At 42.9% G+C, this 22,303-nt stretch overlaps 1 protein-coding gene and 1 long non-coding RNA gene across 4 annotated transcripts in view; one reads left to right on the top strand and one right to left on the bottom strand.

Annotated features, from left to right (window-relative positions):
* FBXO11 (F-box protein 11) overlaps positions 1 to 8,175 on the bottom strand; it is a 70,185-nt gene extending 62,010 nt beyond the window's left edge. The window contains exon 1 of one of the 2 annotated variants that reach the window (XM_088161044.1): positions 7,748 to 8,175. In XM_088161044.1, coding sequence (XP_088017170.1) covers positions 7,748 to 7,859 — 112 coding nt within the window. In that variant the 5' untranslated portion in view covers positions 7,860 to 8,175. The remainder of the gene's footprint in view (positions 1 to 7,747) is intronic. The other variant, XM_088161043.1, reaches the window with a different exon arrangement.
* A 226-nt stretch (positions 8,176 to 8,401) lies between these two features.
* LOC106853943 (uncharacterized) lies at positions 8,402 to 22,118 on the top strand. 2 transcript variants are annotated; one of them, XR_015802158.1, is made up of 4 exons: positions 8,402 to 8,649; positions 8,878 to 16,838; positions 17,608 to 18,738; positions 20,022 to 22,118. It is a non-coding gene; the product is annotated as an uncharacterized LOC106853943 (long non-coding RNA). The 2 variants fall into 2 exon arrangements; XR_015802157.1 differs by lacking the exon at positions 20,022 to 22,118 and having other exon boundaries at positions 17,608 to 19,530.
* Positions 22,119 to 22,303: the final 185 nt, after the last annotated feature.

The raw sequence follows: 22,303 nt of genomic DNA, 5'->3' as shown, positions 1-22,303 counted from the left end.
TCCATTTGCTACAGGCTAAGAGCATACACATGAACAATTACTGTGAATCAGACACCACGTATCAGCTGACATATGGTAACCTGTCATCGTACAATAACCTGTCCAAATACAAAGACAGCTTGAAATTTAGACCTGCTGTAAAGCAACAACTCTCCCCTATTCAGAAAGCAAGACACTAACCCTGGAACCTTTACTTCTGGATGTGTAAGCTGAAAACAAGCAACAGAAGAGAATCCACAAATGAGAGCCCTTAAGGTAAATAGGCTGTTTCCAAATACTACAAACTGGGATTACCAAAAGGAAATAGTTACTGTAACGTGACCTATTCATGCTAACCAGTCCTTCAGTATAAAAGCATGCACACAGCACGATGACCAAGAGACTGCAAATTCAGCTCTTCTGCTGGTGTGGACATGGTTATTTAAAATAAGTATAGGAATTCCAAGTACAGTTGTTGATTTGGCCTTGTTGCCATGTAGTGGCATTTCAAAATAGGACAAAACCCAAAGCTTTTGTTTCCCAACCTCATTCCCAGGAGTGCTTATTTCTCTATGTTGTGTGTACCTACCAAGCTCAGTGCAGTCAACCAGCACTGAAAAAGTGAGGAAAAGCTTTATATGCTCTACCAGCACTAGACTGGCACTCACGTGGTACAGCTGAATCAGTTTTTTGGAACACAGAACTGGCTGCGCAAGAAGATAAACACTACTAATATTTTGATACTGGAATACCAGTGATATCCAGCCTATACGGGAAACATATCTATACAGGCTTCTGTGGAATAACCTACATTGAATCAAGGTACAGCTGCTCAACAGAAACAAACCTTGGAGGCTGAGTGACAAGGTTTCCAGGCAGAGCTCAACTATGCAGCAGTCTGAGCTCCCAGAACAAAGCAGTGCCTGAACTCTCACACAGAAGACATCTGAGGGACCTGACAAACCTGGCAACGGAATGGAAACTGCAGGTTTCTGTTACAACGAACAGTAGGTTTCATTGTGTGTCCCACAGAACAGAGCAGAGCACAGAGCCCCAGCAGCATTGCAACAGCTCCTCTCAAATACACAGGACTGGCACCAGGCACTGGGGAAGGCTCCGATCCCACATGACAGCCAAGCTGATCTAAGGGTGACCTGCGAGGGCAAGGGCCAGTCCCACCGATCACCGATTCTCTTACGCACTCACCCAACCCGGCAGTTAGATAGCTCCAACAGCTAAACCAGCAGGTTACTACTCAGACTGTTTTGGAGGCTTGGTTTCTGTGGTGATATGGTACAGGGAGCTAAGGGTATCAAAGCAAGGCAAAGGCTGAGCATGGAGTTAGAAGCAAGAGAATAAGGACAACCCCTTTCTCTAAAAAATAGGCTCCACAATTACTTAGTTCTGTTGGAAAAATGCAACTAAAGGAAGTATCTCAGAGCAGAGCAAAAAAATAGTCCCCAAAAGCCTACTGAAAGAACTCAAGGTTTTATAAATATTCACTGCTTGTTTATCCCAGCTTTTACCCACAAATGAATAATAATTTTAAGAACAGGGAGCAATATAATCAGGAAAACTGTTATTGAGAAGAACCACAGTAACCACTATTCAAGTTATCTTTTAAGAAGGACTCCAGATTCATACTTTAATACATCAAGAAAAGTTCATTAAACTTTCTAACAGGAAGTACAATGCACATAATACAAGATGCCTCTAGAGCATCTTCTTTACTTAGGAAGCTACATCTAGAACTTAATCTTTTCTTCTACAAGAATTTAAAAGCAATAATATACTACACAAGCAAAATTTTGATGTTCTGTAATTTCACTGCATGTTTTAATTTGCTTTCTTTCCCTCCCCCCTCCTTGGCCCCCATTTTACAAGAACTGAAGGACTCAGACTAAAAGCCTAGATTATATTCAGATACTACAGCTTAGTACCACGAGCAAGAATCACCAAGCTTCGTTCCCCTTCCAATCCAAGTGCTGAATATAGAAATATCATACAAATAAGAAACAAAAAGAAATACTTAATAATCTGAAAACATGAAAATATTAGGTAATGATGAACTCAACTGAACAAACCTTTCATTTTCTCAATTCCTATTAGTTCAGTCAGTTCACCTCTGATCTTGTTATCCGTATGTTGCACAGCTCTGGTTTAATTTTCCTATTGCATCTGTTGTAACGTATGAGACTAAATATATTTAATAATTAATTTATACAACTTAGAAACCTTACAGAAGCACACTACCTCCTCCTAGCAGACCAAGCAGTTTACAGGCACAGCATGCAAGAGGACGTTTAAGTGTTGCCACCGGTGACGAAGGTTAACAAAGCACCTAGTGCATCCTCCTTCCATTACCCCAGGGACCCAGAGGAGAGTGTGGGCTAGAGTTGTCCTGGCTGCACTGGCAGCCCCTGAGATGCCACCCCTGTGTGCGTGTGCTCACTGTGCTGAGCACACACATGGCACAGCAGCAGCTCTGCACAGGCGCTGCACATTCAGCACTGGCGAGGCGCACCAGGCTCACCACGCTGCTGAGGGAGCTGCTAGCCATGGAAAACACGCTGCCAGCCTGACCTTCCCAGGCAGCTGCTGGGCTGACAGAGCACTCCTAGTGCTCCAGTTTTGTACATATACATCAAAGCTTCATACCCAATGCACAGAATGTTTATTTATGCTCAACAAGTGAGATGCTTCATGCCTGCACACCTGCAGGAACAGCTTGACATACATTGCACACCTTTGGTCTACTCTGTAACTGTGATTGTCCCAGGAAGCACCAAAGCAAAGAGCACAGAGGATAACCTTCTCCCAAAGCATAAAGATATAAAACAGACCTGTTTTATGGAGGAGGCTTCATTATCTCTTAAATCACTAGGCTCCAAGTTTTTGTAACACAGAAAGTTAAAAAAGATTTGGCACTTCTTGGAAACTAGAACTGATGTTAATAGTCTTATGATTGACTAAAATATATCAAAACTATAGGCAATGAACACTACCATGTATGCCAAGAACAAATACACTTGATTTTTATCTTTCCAAATGAAACAGAAAACCTTTAGCATAGGTTTAGGCACTTGTCCTACATGCAGGACAACAAAGGTACACAGATACTCCTTTGTACTTGTCATGCAGAATGAAGCTTTGGGAAACAGAAGTTGTATTTGAAGAACCAAGTTTATAGACTCTAAACTTTTATCTCTAAGGTAGACTTTGAAACTTTTCATTGCAAAAACAAGAACTATATTTCCATATGTGAATATATCTTTTCCCAGCCCATGACTCACTTTCAAGGAAGAGAGAAAAGCTTTAACCATTTTTCTTTCTATGTGGAGCAACCGATGCCCGATTTGACTTCTCAACCTAAGGGATGATCCTACAAAACTGAAACCCATTTAGGTGCTTTGATGCAAGTCTGTGCATTTGCTTCAGAATAAGAGTAATCTAATTCAGTTACTATTACTGCCCTGCACTCACCAAATAAGCCTTTTGGTGCACATACTAAAAAAAAAATTATATATAATCATGCATATGCTTACACACATACACTTCAAACTGAGCCAAATAAAGACTCCTTACCTTTCCTAAGATATTTATCTTAACATTACAAAATTCAAACGTTGTGAGCAAGGACTGTACTGGAGCTTAGTTTCTACATGTTTGTTGTACAGAGCCTAACCTACTCTTTTCCCCAGTACGTCAAGCCCTCGTGTCCCCTAAACAGACAAATGACTAATTCAATTACCTTGTGTGCTGACAGGCCAGCTGGTTGCTCCTTCTTGGCATGGCTAGAGAGAGTGAGTTATAAATGTCTTTCCCTCATTGTCTTTGTCCTCTGCCCAGCCAATAGTTTCCACAAAACTTAACTTCACATCCCTTTGTCAGCTTTGGTTGAAACGAGCTAACAAGTTCAGAAGTTGTAGAATGACACACAGACTGTATGGTGTATGTATCTCGTTTTCACTGCAAAATAGATTGGCGCTAGGAGGGGAAGCAAAGTTGCAAGGTAGGTTTACAGGCTGCATGTATTAAACTTGCCTCAGCTCCAAAAGTATTGACCCAGCTTAACCCAATCTAAATTGGAGCTGCCACAGTCCCACCACACCCACAGGCGTTCAGTGTTATCCCTTCCCTTGTAGCAGCACTCGTGCCAAAAATCAACCTGGGAAAAAAAAAAAGCAGTTAGCGTTTGGCGCAGGCAGCTCCGGAGCCAGCTCCCTGCCTTGTCACATGGTCACCGCCACCACGTAACAGCAGCGCGCAGCTCTGTGGCAGATGCAGCTGGGCACTTAGCACACGGGAGCCGACCCCAAGAGCACTTAATTCTAGGCATGCAGCTCAGAACCTCATTAGTACTACATCCAGTGATGTGCTGGTTTTACGGAGGCACATACGCACTAATGGAGTTATTGAGAAGAACAGAAACAAGAAAAAAATAATCATATGATAGCTCTGAGGTTGACAATTTCAGCTGCATTCTGGACAAGATCTTCTGGTCTTTTAAAATAAATGTCTAACCTTGTCTTCTTCCTAAAACTAACCAAACCTATATGCTCAAGGAAGAAAAAGCAGCACTATAAGCAAACATGGGAATATTTAATCATAAACATTACCAAGTCCAGATTTCCATTTGGGTAGACCTTTGTCCTAGAGAAAATAAAAGGACACATCTATTCTATATCTTTCATGCAGAACTGCAAAACCACTGAATAAACCACTGGTAACCCCACTGGTGATTAGGGAGAGATCAGAAGAGAGAAGGTAAAACAGAAGTGGCATAGGGTAGCCAGAGTGGCTAATTTAGATGGAGGGAGGTGTGAACAGCAGAGCATAAGGCAAAACATCTTGGAAGTGTATCCTGGTGGCATTTTATCTTGGCTGTATAACGCAGTGAGTCTGGGGCACAAAATATTTTTATCTGCCATCATTTATGATCTCCCTTCTCCACTAACCAGAACACAGGTACACAGGTATTGTTCATCTATGTATAATACAGACAGCATGGTTATATATTCATTAGATTTGTTTTTTCATTAACATAAAATGAGAATCACTTCAGTATAAAACACAGCTTTGTAGGATTTTTAAATTCTTATAAGGAACCTTTGAGGAAGGATTTTTATAAAAGCATTTTTCCCAGTGATCTATTTATTAACAATAGGCATCATAACTTGATTTTTACCCAGTAGTGAACATGTAACAGCTGTTACTCAGTTGTAAAACACTGTCTACTTACGCAGCATTAAATAATAAATAAAGCTCAAGACCTAGTACATGTTTTACTAAGCAATCTAATGATATGAAACAAGAAGTTCCAAAGATTAACTGAGCTGTATTATCAACTCTGTCCCATGATATCTGTGGTTATAAGTACAGAGCTGTAATATGAAGGAGGAAAGAAATTAACAGTAACAAAAAATAATTTCTGTTCCGTCACAGCTGCACTCACAGTATCCAGTAAGAGGGTTTTTTAAACAAATTTAAATCTGAGTTCAATAGAAACCCTTTCTTAATAACTTATACTAATTCCTTTCTACAGCCTTTTCTAGGATGACCTACATTGCTCGGGAATAAAGGTGAAAGAAGTCAACACTGATTTGCATGGTATAGTCTAACCCCAGTATATTGGCTTTTAATTTAGTAGCATTATTCATCAGCCTTTACTGCAATAGCCCTGCACAAAGCGATCAAAGTCACAGGTAAAACTGAAATTACTTTCCAAATACAGTGGATCAGACCTTGCAAATCCTGAGACAGAAGACAAGCTGCACTAGAGAAACCCCAAATGTAGATGGAACATTACTGACAAAAAAAACCTTAATGCTGTTGATACATTTTTGGGCAAGTGAGATCTAGCACTACTGACCTTCAAAAATGCAAGGAAAAAGGTAGCAGTGATGCACATGGAACAGTAATTTCCACAAACCGTGGAATTTGATTTTGTTATAATTTCATCACCACTAAGTGGTCAACAGCACAGAACAATGTAAAAAAGAAAAAAAAAATTAGGTGAATCCACAGTTCCAGAAATGTCAGAGTAATACAAACACACTGCAGCCTCACATTTTTAATAGAGGAAGTTTCTGCCTGTATCTTCAGCAAATTAGTAACATATGAACAGTGGCAGTCTAATGTAAAACTGAATAATCACTGCATTTAATCCATAAGCACATCATTCTGGATACCTTTTATAAATTGTATTTTCATCTGTTTAAAATGCAAAGTAAGCCATGGGGTTGAAAAAATCCCCTATATTCTGCATATGGAACATCGATGATGAAAACCCTCAGTGCATGTCTTTGAGAGGAAGAAGTTCTTTTTTTGTTGTTGTTTTTCTTTATTTTCTGTGTTGTTTTTCTTTTAAATGTCAGTATACCAGAGAAGTAATTTTAATCATATAATTACTGAAGATTTTGGAAGGTTTACACAAGACCCATAATTGGGCATAAGACATCACATCCTCTGGTTATATACACAGCAATCTGGTCTGGGTAACATTCTTTGCTCTGACCAATGTGTGCGAGGGGGGGCGGGGGAAGGAAGGGGAGGGAGGGGAGGGAGAGGAATGGAGAATTAAAAATACTTCCTCAGATTAAATTTTCTTTACTTCATCTACTTAAAATGTTCTGATTGCATAAAATGCACTAAAGTATTTATCGCGACGCATCTCCGTAGTTAAAATACCTTGTTCTCAATGTGATATCCTAGATATTCAAACAAAAGACATTCAGCTGACAATGAAGCCTTCTTTTTTTTTTTTTTTTTTAATTTTAAAAAGGCATTTGTACACCTAAGACCGCACCGCGGATCAGTCTCCTTTATCACGCCGGAGTTGTGACAGGTAATGCATAAAAAATTAAAATCCAATCCACCAGATAAGACATGCAAAATGTCTCCTCCAATCCCACCCCCATCTCGCCTTCAAAAAAAAAAAAAAGCACAGCCACCACCAGCCCTGAACAGTCGGAGCACACGCACAGTGGCACCCCCAGAGCCACCGCTGGGGCGACAGCGACAGGCCCGAGGGGCCGCCACCCCCGAGCCCCCTGCACCCCGCTCTGGGCTCCATGAGGGGCGAATCCCACCTCGCCGCTTCCTCATGCCCTCACACAATGGTGCTTTCCCCCATTAGCTCCGAATTGTCAACATTTTCACGCTAGGCCCCGGCCGGGCAGGGCTGAGGCGCAGGCGGCCCGAGCCCCCGCTCCGCTCCGGGGCCGCGGGGGCGGTGTGGCCGGGGGGGATCAATGGCTGATGGGCCGCGGCCCCCCCGCCGGCGCTGGAGCCGGAGCCCAAACTGCGCAGCAGGCGCGGCGCGGCGGGCCCGGCCCCGCGGAGCCTCGGCCAGACCTGGAGCCGCCGCCCCCGGACACCATTTCGGGGAAGGTGCCACCGCAAGCCGCCCGCCACCACCGCCTCCCCCCACCCCGCAGCCCCCCGGGCGCTCTCCCCCCGCGCCCCTCAGGGGCCCGGCCCGCCGCTCCCCGCGGGGAGGCACCAGTGTTCCCGGGGGGCGAGGGCGCCTCGCCCGCTCGCCGTCCCCAGGGACGGGGCGGGGGTTCGGGGGGGTGTCTCGTCCCGAGGGGCCGCGGGCGATCGGCTCCCCCCTCCCCGGCCGGGGAAGGGGCCGAGCCCCCGCCTCCCCCCGAGCCGGGGCAGAGCCCGAGCCAAACAAAGCGCGGCCTGAGCGGGAGCCAAGGGTGAAGCAGCCTGGGCTTTTCCTGCCGGTCCCCGCGCAGGGCGGGCCCCGAGCCCGGCTTACCCCGATCCCCGGCGGCGGCGGCGGCGTTGTTCCTCTCCTGCTGCTGCTGCTGCACCGGGCGCGGCCTGGACACTCGCCTGGGTCTCCTGTTGGCGGCTCGGACCGAGTTCATTTGCCGGCTCGTGTGGGCGGCGGGAGGGGAGGGGGGGGAATCCTCCGGCAACCGGTGCCTCGGCGGGGACGAGGGCGCTTGGAGGGAGCCCCGGGGCGGCCGCCTCGCAGGCGCGGGCAGCAGGGAAGGGCGGGGGGGAAATCTCCGGGCGCGAGTCCCGCCGCCGCCGCTGCCGGCTCGCTCGAAGGCAGAGGAGCCGCCGGCTCTCCCAGCGCTGCTGTGGGGGACGATGGCGCCGCGCCCCCCCGTCCCGGCCCCGGCGATCCCGCGGTCCTGCCCGGCTCAGGCCCGTCGCTGCTCCGTGGCAGGAGGAGCCATTGACACCGCCAGGGACGCGCTCGCGAGCGGGCGGCCGTTGGGCGGCCGCGCTCCGCCAATCGCCGCGCCCCACACAAACGGCTGGCCCCGGTGCGGCCAATCCGCGCTGCCGTACTATCGGTGCGCAGGCTGGGGAGGGGCGGGCGGGCGGCGCGGCGCGGGGTGGGGCGGCGCGGTGCCGATAAAAGGCCGGGGCCGCGCGTGCGAGGCGGCAATGGCGGCGCCCGGGCCTGGCTGTGGCGGCGGTGTCCGTGAGGAGCCGGGCTCGGGGCAGCCCGGAAGCTGCTGGGCTCGCTGGCGGCAGACGGGCAGCGGAGGGGCCCGGCAGGCTCCGCTCAGGCCGTGTGTGATGAGGGAGAGAGGGCGGGCGTCTGGCGACGGTGCCTTGTTGTGGTGCCGTGCGCCTTGGTAACCCTGCCTAGGCTGGGATTAGCCGTGCTGTGGGTGCCGGCTCGTTTCGGTTTCCTGACTGGTTGGTAACCATTTTTTCCCTCTGGATTTGTGTATATTCCTTGGCCTTGGCTCTCGTCTTTGTGCTACCTTTTCTTAATACAACGAGAATGCTCTTTTTTGGGGGGGCTTTAGACAAGTGTATGAGGCTTTCCCTCCTTTATTGTATGTGTTGTGTTGGTGCTCAGCTGATGGCCTCAGAGCGGGGGAAAAAATTAAACGAAGCTACTGTGGTCTTTTTCCTTTTCAGGAGTCACTTAATAAAATGGATGGCACAATACAAGCAGTAAGGAAGAGATCTTCTCTTTGTAGGGTTGCTCAGGAATCTGCTTCTAATGCTGTGAAGGTGGGTTTGTGTGGAGTCCTACTTAAACTAAGCTCTGGGAGCTTCTGGAACCAGGGCCCTTGTCTATGCCTGAAAAGCAAAAGAGTGTTGTCTGGTATAGAATATGAATAAATGATGGTAATTAAAAACACATTAGGTAGGAGCTTGTTTCAAGCTGACAAATGAAGGTATAATATAGTTAAAGGAAATGACAGCTTTTAAAAAGAAAAAAGCTTCAAAAACATTTATACTTGTGATTCTAAAGGAAATGAGAGTGAAATTCTAACTGTCATTTCATATTAGAGCAAATATAAATATGTGAGAGATCTCAGTAGTTGTTAAGGAGCACTTTTTAGACTTACCATTTTGTTGCCTTTAAGAATGACTGGAGAAACAGTGGAGGATGTTTTTCATGTCCAAGGGAAGTAATCCTTGCCAACTTCTCTTATATTAGGGCTCGAAATCATTAAGTTAAACTCCTGTGAGAAGAACTTTGTAGGGAAAAATAATATAAACATCAGTCTGTTGGGGGCCAGTTTCTGTCATAACAATTACCAGGCTACTGTACTGAACGTTCTGTAGAGTTACATAATTACATGTAAATATCATTAAATATCTTTATTTTTGGTAGTAGCACTGTAAAACTGCTTTAAGTCTTGAATTGGAAAAATAACCCTACTCGAGTATTGTGCTGAATTTACTGTGTCATGGTTAAGGATTTTTTTCCCCCTCATTGGAAACCTCTCATCTTTTAACTGGAGTATTTAGATTGTTTGAATCTATTCCTGTTCTAGTTCTGCTCTTCACCAAGCAAATTCTTGGTGTCACAAGATTAGCTGAAATTGTGCCATGTAAGTATACTCCAAATTTTTCATATTCTAAGTCTTTGAAAGCTTGTTCAAGGATGGATAGCAAGCTACTTTTCACATAGAGTCTTTAAGAATCTAAAGGTTCTGATACTAAAATAAAACTTTATTTAATCGAAGCAAACTCTAAACTTCCTTAAGAAGTCTTGAACTAGTTTGAAACTGAATGGTCTCTTGGCCTACAAAAACGCTTGCTGTAATTAGCTCCTTGAGGTCCAAGATGTGTTCTCACTGACAACCAAAATACATCGAGGGCAATCTATAGAAGTTACGCAGAAGTTCGGGATAAATGCTCCGAGTTGAAAAAATGAGAACCTCATGCTGAATAATACAGACTTGATTCAGTTACTCGATAAATTACTGGTGCAAAAAAAAGTGATTCCTGTAAGTACTCAGTGTTTGCTTACAAGGCATGGAGTAACGAAATACTTGTAGTGCTCGTCTGACATTCTTGGCTGTGCTTTAGAAAGCCAGACAGTAGAAAGCCTGAAAACTCATCAAAACATTATCAACTAAATATCTGTATCTCTTCTCATAGCTGTTAAATGTATCCTGTCTGGGACTTGATCATAATGTCAGGTTTGTTTGTCAGTCTTTAAAATGTTCTACAGCCATCCTGTGTCTCTATTGCTGCTGTAAAGCCTCTGAGAAGGAAAACACTATTCTGTGATGGAAATAGCACTGAAATTATTCATTTGGGCTTCATTGTATTGACCACTGTGGAGGTGCTTTAAGCCATCCTGTATGGAGTGCTAATAAGCCATTCCTGAATGTGGGTGTGATTTATACTGGCAAGATAATTTTGCCTTTGTTGAGACAGCTTTTTCTTTATTTAAATTGGGAAGAGAGGGAATGGGAAGTGGGGCTAAACTGTACAGTGATCTTTTTGCATAATTGTCTACAATAGAAATGCTTGCTGGGCTGGTTATGTTGGCCACAAATCACCTTTTGGTGACCCTTGAACAGCCTCACATTATGAACAGAAGGGTGTAAGACCAGGGTGAAGAGCTTGCTTGGAGAATTTATAGCATAAGCAATTTGGACAGAATTGTCTAGTGCTAGCTCATCATATTCAGACCATCTACTAAGCTGCACTGAACTTCAAATGTGTGTATTTAAATGTTAATGATAACCGGTTCTCTGTTTCTTCTTGAAGAGTTGGCTGCCGCTTTGAAGAGAGCACCTCCTGCATGGAGGAAGAGATGCCATAGTGCTTAGTGATAACAGTAACTTGTTAATTATGTGTTAACATAGAATAGTTAGAGATGAGGCAGCTTCATAGAGAAGTATAGTGCAAGTTGTCATGAAGGGGATTCCTATTTGTGAGGGTGATGTGCAGAGACAGAAGAGCAACTTTGAGTCAGCTGACTTTCTTTAAAGTGAAGACAATAAATATCAAGATAGTGAATCAGTGTTTCTTTTCTGGAATCTCAGAGTATTGCTGAGAGATTAGAGGTGGTGGGGTCACAGAATAAACAGGATTGGGAAATTACTATGGGACAGTGTAAAATATTAAGTCAGCAAGGCTGATTGAGGCCAGGGTCATCTGCAGGGAATCACCATTATTTTATTCTATTTAATGTATATGTCAGCTAGCAAACTGAAGAGCCTTGCTTCAGAGCCTGTTAGAAATGCTTTGAATGGGGAACAGATTAATTTAAGTTTTCATGATCCATCCTTACCCTGAAGATATGGGTGTTGCTTTAACAGTTGATCAAAGCAAGTCTAGGATAACAACAGATTTCAATGAATCTGTGAATTACTTCTAAAAAGTTCACAAAATATAAGGACAGAGTTCAACTTGTATGTGATGGCCTAAAACAGTCTTTAAAAATGTTCAGAAACAATAATTTTGAAAATTGGAAAGAAAAACCAACGAAACAACCACCCCCCACACTGAATTGCTAGCTTTTAATTAAGTGGCAATTGCAAAGTATTCTCCCTAGCTTTAGCTTCCTAATATTTGTGAGAGAACAAGAAATATTTTGAGAACACGGTTATAGTTTATTATACAAAGCCCACCACAGAGCCTTTAGCTACAGCTTGTAGATTTGAAAAGAAATACAAGGAGTCATTTTTTTTTATTGTGCTTTTGAATTGATTCAAGTGGTTTTGCAAAGGAACCATGTCTCTTCCTCTCTGTATGGATGAAAGTGAAGCAGAAAGGACTGAAAAATGACTTGTCCAAGAGCATTTCCAGGCTATTAACGGGGCTATGAACAAAATCCAGGGTACAGGAGTCCTTACCTAAGGCTTTCTCCACGGTGTCATGTTACTGCTTTCAGAAATAGAAGAATTTTGCCTATTATTTTGGACCATCTCATATGCTGCTAATATGTCCCTGGGCTAAAAATACTGCATTGGAGATTTGGGACTGACCCAGTGTGAATTTCTGACTTTTAGTGTGGAGGCAGAAAGCCCCAGAGCAGAATGATGTTTTGCTCTCCCCGGGAGGAATGCTCCTAGTCACTCCCTCGTTGTCATGGCTACTGTAAATTTGGTCCCGACATGCCTTTCTGTTCTATGTTAATCAATTGTGTCCCGTTGGCCCTTCCCGTCTTGTACCGCCCCTGAGCCCTCAGATGATTCGCTGTTGCTCTACCCCGCCCACCCCCAAGCTTTCCTATATCCACCCTGCTCACTGAAACCCTTGTTCCTGGATGCCTTCGTGGAGAGAAGAATAAGAATCTTTGCCTTGGATCACCAGATGCGGCTCCTGTCTCTCCCTCCTGCGCTGGCCGAAGCGGGGTTTTCCAGGGAGAGCTGAAATCACTCCTCTCCCTGAGCGGGCAAGGAGGGTGTGCCTGTGCCTCGAGGATGTCCTCCACAGAAGGTCACTCCACCACCGCCCCTGGGCCCGCCGCGACATTGTAGCTCTTTAAAATTAAGGGGTTGTTTCTCCTAAGATTGGAGAATGTGGGCCTTTCAGAAATAGCTTATGATGCCCATAACTGCTTGAACATGCTTGCTGTGCAGCTCAGAAATTCCAATGTCATTTTGTTGCAATGTCCCTGACCCTCAGTTCCTCTTAATTGTGTTTTACAACCCATCTCGTGCAGCTAGAATCTTCCCACTCTTGCAGAAAAAGACTCTTAAATCTCTCCTCCTTTTACCTAGAATCCACATCTCCTGCAATCCAGCTTGATGTTAGCTGACCTTCCTAGGTTGCCTTCTGGGTGAAAGTCTGTGGCTGGGATGTTTTCTGTTGCTATACCAACCTGGTTTTTGTGCTAAAAATAAAGACCTCAGGGTGGGGAATGTGTGTTGTTTCCTATAAGCTCACATGACTGTTACAACATATTTATCTAACATGTTAATTCTAATTCTGCCCTAACAAAAGTTCTCTGGAAGCATGAGTGGTACTTGAGTAATCATTAACTTTTTTAAATAAAAATAACTTCTAAAAAAAGTCTTGGCAGGATTGTGTCTGAGTTTTAAAGCATTATTAGCTGTCTTGGTCGAAATTTCATAGCTAGATAAATATCTACACCACTGCCTTCTGGATTTTTTTGGGAGTATGGAACTGTTTCAAGTATCCATTCTATATTTTCAGTCCATTTTTCCTGATGGTACCCAATGAAGTCTCCAAACTTGGTCCTCTCAACTGTACTGAATTTTTATGTTTTGGATAGTCTGATCTGATGCAAAGCTTCATTTTTAAAATTAATTAGAATAGATTGGGTATTAATCACAATTTTACAGATGATGAGATATTATTTTGATTTGGTGGTTCTCATTCACTCAAGGTTTGCTTCTTGCTGTTCGTTTTCAGACGTGCATGTACCGAGATCAAGTATGGGTTTCACTCAGCTTTTATCCTTGGAGCCTACTTTTGCATATTGCATCAGCAGTATGTGCACATAATGAGTCCTGTCTTTAGAGCTGGGGTTTTCTGCCCCCCAAATAAGGCTGATGTGGGTGTTATTTATACTGCCTTGGAGAGGATACAGCCTGAAGAGATCTTTCAACATAATGAATTGAGTTAGGTCCCAAATGAGAAATGTTTACAAGAAGTACATCCAATACTCCCAACTGGGAAAATCAATCGTTTAATACCAGGAGGCTGGAGTTACATGAGGGTCCAGCTCCAGATTTAGACCTTCCAAAGGAAAAGAATAGCTTCTTTATGAAATTTTTTGCTGACTGGGGGGTTGTTCTTCCCTAAAAGCATCTCAGTGGGATTCTCAGCTCCTCATTTTTACAAAGTACTTACGTTCCCTAAAACTGGTCTATCACAGACCTAGAGGGGCAGGAGCAGTTAGGGACACTTTGCTTCATCTTTGTTGTGAACAGGTAAATGCGAAGTGAGTGTGAGGAATCCCAGTCTTCATTTTCAATGTGTCAAACAGTTGGCAGCATTGTAGAGCATCCAAAGGTGGTGGTTGTTTAAATGGGATTTGGGATCCCCATACAGAGAGGGGTCAGCAGTGAGAAGTGATGCTACTTTCAATCCTGAAGGCAGGAAGACAAAAGTAGTCTCACCATCAGCACATGAATACAACTGCCTTCACCTCAAATCTGGAGAGCAGGTGGCTGTGGGTTTTATCGGTAATGACAGTTTTAGCCCTAATAACAACTGTTTTTATTAACTGGTGGGAACAAATTCTTCATTGTAAAAAGAGATTACAGTTTTTCACTTTGTTGTGTGGGACACAGATGCCATTTTAAGTGTCCTGCTCCAAAGCTGTAGTATCCTTTTCTGCCATAAGAGTTCTCTCAGTATAGAAAGACTGAACCTGCCCAGGAAAAAAAAAAGTGTAGCATATGGTGTCTTGCCAGGGCCTTCTCTAGTTTGAGCAGGTAGAAGAGAGGAATTTAGGTCCTTTTTCTCCATCTTGCTGTCTCAGGTGGGCCTCTTGGTTGTGCCCTATGTGATAAGTGGCGGTGAGGTCTAATTATTCTTACAATCAAGAAATATTTCATCAGAAAGCATTTTTGGATGCCCTGAAGAGTGTTTTGCAGTTAGGCTCCGAATTGCTGTTGCCTCTAAGAAGCAATCCTGCTCTTCACAGTCACATTTTTGCTGCCCTTCTGCTGTACCCTGTTCTGTCAACCAGCATTTCTGCAGCAGCACAGGCAGATCAAGAAAGTAAAATGACTGCAAAGTAATCCAGCTGAAGGCACAGCTGTTTTTCAGACATGTGCAATGGTAGTGCAGAAAAGTGGTGGGAAAGGATGGTCCTTCCATGAAGGAAGCTTGAGACAGATTGGCTCACTGTGATCCTGGAAGCATTCCTTTAGTATTTCCCTGGGCCTGTGGGTGAAAGTCATTCCTAATTAGATCTGTTTTGTTGGAATGCTCTCAGCCATAGTTGTGCTGCTGTAGGAGCTGTCTGGGCTCCTGCTGAAGCCCCACGTTCTGCTCTGTGGCTGAGCTGTGCATCCAGGCAGGTGGCAGCACGTACTTCAGACATGACCAACTAGGGAGCACGCAGCAAGCAGAGACCTCAAGCTACGCAAGGACTTCAAGCAGTTAATTTCTCTCTGTTGCCACGTGGTGGTGGTGTTGGTTGTTGCCATCAAGGAGCTTCAGACTTCTGCTGAGGGCACCTGACAGATAAGTTGGTAAGAAATGTCATACAGGCCAGTACCTATAGGTGACTTTCTCCAGTGCTGCATGGTTTGTCCAGTTAACCACATGTTTGCTTCAAATGGTGATATATTTGCTTCTCTTTAGCCTCCATTTTCCATGTACACATTCCTACACCTCAGCAGGGTCAGCTAATCAGCAACAGGAGGTGTTTTCCTAGGAATAACTGACAAAACAGAATAGATTTTAAGGGTAGCATGCTGCAGGTATCCCCTTTTGAGTCTACTCGGTTGTCATCCTAGGTCATTCTAGATCTAGAAAGTTTTCCTATTCCATCTTTATCACATCAAAGGCTTGGTTGTGATCTTTTTGATTCCCTAATAACCCACCTTCCATGGTGAATCCCTAATGTGTCAGGTTCTTATCATTATCTTATTTTATGCTGATAAGCAGACATGGAGGATAGATCATCCATTCAGAAGAATGTGTGTATAAATGAGATCAATGACACTGTAAAATCTTCTCCACAAACTCTCGGTGATGAGCATGAGTGTGATCTAGGCCTTAACAAAATTTATATAGTATATGTAAATGCACATTCACTGTCAGGATGGCTTACAGAACAACTGATTTAAATATGTTAAATAAAATCTGGTTTTCTTCCACTTGGCTGTGTCCAGTATACTACAAACTCAGATTTACTGAGTCACTGAGTTCCTGAGTCTTAAATCTTCTTGTTGCTTAAGTTTTTATGGCTTTTTCACAGCAAATCAGAAAAGAAAAATGTGAAATCAAGATTATCGTTTATTTTCAAGTCTCAGCTAAGATGAGAAAGAAAGCTTGAGTAAGACTAGTGTAATACTCTAGAGAATTTTCCTTTTAGGAATTGGATAAAGGGAAGTGATGTCTCTATGCTGTTTTATGGAAACAGGTTACTGACTCACTGTAAGTTCATGTTCAACGTCAGTAGAGAAGCTGTTCCTCTAGAAGTTTATAAATGTTCAACCTTTATTGTTTGTTTTGTAATCTTTGTTTCTTAACAGCTGATCCTTGTCTTTGTTTTTTTATCAAACTGGTCATCTTATTACTGTGTGATTAAATGGATGACTTTGTCCTATAAGCTGCTTGGCAAAACCAGGCATATTTTGATGCAAGTCGGGTTTTTTCAGATTCACATCTGTGTAGATGGCATTTCTTCTGTGAACCACTTTGGTTATGGACTAATTAATAGCTGTTCACAACAAAAAATGCCGTCAGGCATTTTACTTTTTTTTTTTTTTAAGTGAGGCAGAAAACAACTGAGAAGAAAGAAAAGCATCAAATCTGATTTTCTCACTGTGCTCTGTTCCAGCATGGCATTAGGTGCAGTAGTCAGTGTTGGGCAGTACTGGGCTGTGGCTGCTTGGTCCTGGAATTTTGCATAACTCTGAACATGTTTGGGTGGAAAGAGGAGGTGCAGCTCTCACAGTCACAGAGTTTCCACAGCCTGTGTGAGTATCTTGACAGGTCACTAGTTCTGTTGCACCACACTCTGCTGGGCTGTGTGTGTGCAGGGTTTCCATACTTGGCCTGTGAGGTGTGGAAAAAGGTGGCAGTCCAATTTATGAGTCAATTTTTGGAGGTGTGGAAGAGTAGTCAGTAAAGGAACATAAAAAGGTGAAGATTGGGGAATGGAATGTTTGGCGTTGGTTTTAATTAGAAACATCCTGTTCATCACTTATATGTGAGATAGAAAGGGAAGAATATCCATTACTACAGTACACTGAAAGAGGAAATATCTGTATTATAGTGAGAAATTCTAACTGAGCTGCCAAGTATAATGAATTAGAATACGTACCCTAGTCCAACAATATTTCCCTTATTGTAGTCTGTGAGTGAGAGTCAACTGGCATTCTATTTATTCCTAATATTTCTGCAACTGATGACTTTTGTCTAAAATCCAAAGTACTTCACTACTAACTCATGTTAAACTTAGCAATTACCTCTGTCAGCTAAAAGATGAATAAAGCTCAAGCAACAAACCTGTCTTTGATAAATCCAAGGCTTCTTGTACCTGTCCCCTCAAAAAGGTACAAAGATGGCACTCGTACTGTGACCTAGAAGGGTGACTGTGTAAATCAGAGGAGGAAGCTGATACTTGCAAGGCTCAGAGCTAAAGGTTCTTTTGGTGGTTTTTTTTTTTTTTTTTGGGGGGGGGGGGGGGTTTGTTCTTGCCAAGGAGGAACCAGCCAGTGAACTCCTCTGCTCACGTTCTCCTAGGTGTGGTGCTGTGACTGACGAGAGAGGTATGTGCTGCCCGTGACTGAAGCTAATCACCTAAAGTGACCTCTCCTCTCCCTTCCAGCACTGCAAACCAGCTGCACTGAGACTGTTACTTCAATTTTACTGGAAATTGGATTAAAATCTGCTGCTCCTGGATTTGGTTAATTAGCTGGCAGTACCTTTAAAACACTTTTTAGAGCATTTGGATGGTGATGTGAAACATGCATCATTTTCAAAGCTTAAAGCATACTAAATTAAGTGAAACTATCTGAGATCCTTCCACATGTCAAAGGGAAAAGTTTAAGAGGTTTAAATTCAGAGTGTTCTACATTACAGAACTTAACAAATATCAATATAAATGGGTCCAAGTAGTCCTTCCAACTGCCAGTTGATACAAAAGACTTTCCTCACATTCTAAGAATGTCTCTATGTAGACTGAGACTTCCTCTGAACCGAATTTTTTTGGTTTCTGATTAAAAAACGTGAAGAAATGTTGCAAAGTAGCTACTTTGAATTATTATAAAGCTGTCAAGTGTCATACCTAAAAATATTAGTAGAGAAAACTCTTAATTTCTAAAATTTTTCTAAAATACACAGAGACATTTTTTACATTATTCCATTCAGGTCATAAAATGTTGCAAGCTATTGTACTACAATGTAAGACATAAATTTTAAAAGAAAGTAAAGTGCAGGAAGTTTGAATGATGCATGACCATAAATTTGCTCATCTTTTATATAATGCCTTCTTGAGGTGCTTACAGTTTCAGTACATTAATTGTTCATAATGAATACTTCTGCATAAAACATTCAAAGGTAATTTTCTGAGGCCAAAGAATGACTAAATAGTTATTCACTAAAGAACAATCAATCTGTATCCAAAAGAACACTTGTGGGATGTGAACTAAACTGATGTAACAGGTAGAGAAGTTTGCATATAAAGAAGAATCTGCCCTTTTTATAGGTTTGATGCCCTAAAACAGAAGCCATAGAATGAGTATGGACTGGTGTAGGGGCAAAATCATTATTTTCTAATCATGTTTCATTGAAGGCAACGAAAAAAACCGGCTTTGGGCAAAATATCCATATCTCTTGTGGCAAAGATCCAGGAGGCAGCCACTTCTGCTGCAGGTAATATATGATCACTTTTGTGCTGTATCCTTCAGGATGGATAATGATAATCAGTGAAAATATCTTTAAAGAATATACTAAAATATCAGGAAAATAAATTAATTGATCTATCACACTTCTTCCAGGCAATAGATTTTAAACAACTTATCAAATATTTCTTGGCTGTTATACCCTCGCATAAGAGCTTTCCCTGGTTCATAAAGAAAATTAATGTGAAATCAATAATGGTATTTAAAAATTCACCAAACACTTCCCATCCAGTGAAAGTCTCACTTTCAGAGTGCTACTAATGCAACAGGCAGAGTGGGAAAACCACACAGACTTGACCTTAGTGGTTAAATCAGAAGCCTGTGCAGATGGAAAGTGCAGTGAAGAGATGCTTTCCAAAGCAACCAGGAGGACCGGCCTGCTTCCCCACAAGAACAAACCTCTAAAGAGCGCATCAGCTTGGAAAAGTCTTATTTGAAGATGCAGTTGAGATGCTATGCTGACTTCCTGCTAGAAGATACAAACTCGCCCGAACAGCAAGCAAAAGAAAAAAAAAAAAGGAAAAAAATCTCAAGGGTGAAAACCACAACAGAAGAACAGTAAAATAAGCTTCCTATAGCATCATACAACCCTGTGAGCTGCCAGATTTCAGACAATGAAGGGGGAACTTTTGATACTTCAGGTTGCTTTGTTCTACTCTTGCAGAAAACCTGGGATTGTTGTGGAAATGGGAAGAAACAAGCCATGAATTGGATTTGTATGTCAGTTTGTATTTTTAATAAAAGCACAAAGATGAGTAATACAGTACATGGTGATTTTGTGGCTGTATCTGCATTTAGGTGATTTTTCTGGTGAAGGAGATAGATTGTAGTTATCATTTATGTAAATAATACAATTGTACCCACAATTGCCACGTTTGATCTGTGAAAATAAATAGGATTTGTCAGTATCCCCTCTTTTCCCCCTTCCCCCCCAAGTGATTCAGAACTGTTTTCCAGCCTCTTGCACAGGGTTGTTCAGCAGGGGCAGAAGGTGAAGTGCAAGCCTGCAGAGGTGGTTTCTCCTGAAAGGCTGATGTACTGAGCTGCTGCCTCCAAGAGCAAATTTCAGAGTCTGCTCAGTATTGTCATCTCCACGCACCCATGCCCACGCTCTCTTGGTGGTATTCACAAAAATTTAAAAATATTTTATTACTGCTTCATTACTCACCGTAGTATCTAGTTTGGGGGGTTCATGTCTCACACCTCCCCAAGCCTTTTCATCTGACAGGCTTAAAAATTCTTTTTTCTTTTTAGGTTAGAATTCAGATTCACGTGGAAGCACTTGACTCCCAAAGCTGTGTCTTCAACCAGCAGATAGGCGATGCGTGATAGAATTGGCAGAATTGCACTGCTCTGAGCACTTTTGGAGACATATGCTGCTTTTCCCACTCCTGGAAGTAGTCCCACAGATGTCTCATGATTATTCGCTTGAGTCATGGCTGCAGAGTTGACTTTTTGGTAGTTTGGATTCCCAGATTCCTACACTGCATGTTTAATAGCAGAGCAAATTCTGACTGAAGACCTGTCCGGTTGAACACAGGGAGGATGCGTTTAACCAAAACCCAATATTTTGAACGTACGCTAAATCGCCTCCTGGCTTAGAACGCTGTTTGGTGAAAATGAGACCTCTCCAAGGAGAAGGAGACGCCGAACGAGGCGAACAATCGGCGCTCGGCTGCGAGCCGAGGCTGGGAGCGCTCGTTGCGCTGTGCTCCGGGGGGACCTTTCCCGGCGCTGGGCACCAGGTGGCGCTGGCCCGCGCGCCGCCGCATTCCCGCTTGGCCGGCGTTTGTTTGGGAAAGGAAGCCCGGGAGCCGCAGAGCTGGACTGCGACATCTCCGGCCCGCTCGGGGCCGGAGCGAATTTTTAGAGCTAAATCGCTCTGGGAAGTCTGGGTGTTATTTTCTTGGCTGGGGTTGCTGGAGCAACAATCGCCCATGTGCCGTTGCTGGTGGGCTCTTCTCTCGGGTTCGTGTGCTCCGTGAGAAACGTGGGAGCACCGAGCCTGTGCCTTGCTCTGTGCTGCCAGGCTTTCATGTCTAGTGTATCAACAGAACAGTGGCTTTTTACACCCCCAAACCCCAAGGCGTGCTCTTGCTGTTAAATGAATTATTACATGCTGCACAAATGTGAACAAATGTTAGGCAACCCGAGAAAACTTTAATTTGCTTTGTCTTTTAAAAAATTACATCAGTTTGGTTCATCGGGGTTGGTTTTTTTGTTTGGGTTTTTTTATGGAAAAGGAGAACAAATTCTGTCCACAACTGTCCTTTACAAAGTTCAGAATATTTCATATACCCTGCATAGGGAGATTTAAAGATTCATTGGATATTAGAGATGGCCTGAAAATGACAAACGTTTGTCAGTGTTTTCTCTAAATTTTCCACAAAGCTTCTGGAACATTTGAATCAATTGACTCTTCACTCAGTTCAGTTTTCAGACAAGGAAAGTTGTTCTCTTTTTCCTTGCTGATAGTATTTTTACAAGAAGTGAGGACAAGATCAGGCAGATGGAAGGAAAAAAAGTATGAAGGAATTGTAGCATCAAAATCTTTAAAACTGCATTATTGGTTTGAAAAAATGAAGACATTAGTTGTGTAGATTCTGCATCTAAATTACAGAATGTTTTTAAAATGCCTTTTAAAACTTAAATGCATTTTAGTTTTAAAAATTGCTGCATTTATGCAGAGGCAGCTGAGAATGAAAAGTATTGATAAGCTCTACTAAGCATTTTCATATGGAATCTATTTTCAGCCACATACCAGAGAATGTCTTTGTTATTTTTGTGAATGAGACCCTAATCTCGGAATGACTTTTCATTTATCAGAGCCTTTTAAGTCTGCTATTGTGTTTCCAGTCAGATCCTTTCCACTCACTTTTTTTTTCCTGTGTCAGCCTCTTACAAACTTCCATAGGGCAAAGTTCGCAGTTATTTTCCACAGGCACAAGGATTGCCCCTCTCAAGGGTGCACTTGGGCTTTATGCAGTGGAAGCCAAGCACAAATTAATGCCAGCTCTAATAGTTTGTGATTAAGTTTCTTGTGGTATATCATACTTAATAGCAAACCGTAAAATTTGTGATTTAACTTGTTAGCAATTCAAAAATTCGATTTGTTTCTTATGCTGTTTACTCAGATGAAATGGCTTAGTGGTTTTTTGCATCACCAGCATTGGTATTTGTGTCTTTATTGGTGTTCTTATTTAACATTGTGTTGGTTCCCACTTCAACTATAATTTAGTAATGTTCAAATACCATGTTATAGAAAAAAAAGTAAGTTTTGGCATCTGCAGTTGAGAAGTTGGAAAACGTGAGTGCAGTATGCCAAAAAAATCCCCAAAGAAATATAACTGACTCCTCTTAAAATTTCATTATTTTTCTGGGGTTTTTTTTCGGGGGAGGGGGAGGGTGAAGGGGAGGGGTAGATTACAAATGTTGTAGCACTTCAATTCCCTGAAATATATTTACTTTAACTTTTTCCAGGGTGTTCAAGTTTACTTCTGTGTATTTTATGGGCAAGAAACAGCTGAAATTCTCTC

This window comes from Sturnus vulgaris, chromosome 3, assembly GCF_052056855.1.
Source record: "Sturnus vulgaris isolate bStuVul1 chromosome 3, bStuVul1.hap1, whole genome shotgun sequence".
NCBI lineage: Eukaryota > Metazoa > Chordata > Aves > Passeriformes > Sturnidae > Sturnus > Sturnus vulgaris.
The sequence above is the reverse complement of the archived record's forward strand: the minus strand, read 5'-3'. Positions and strand labels throughout refer to the sequence as shown.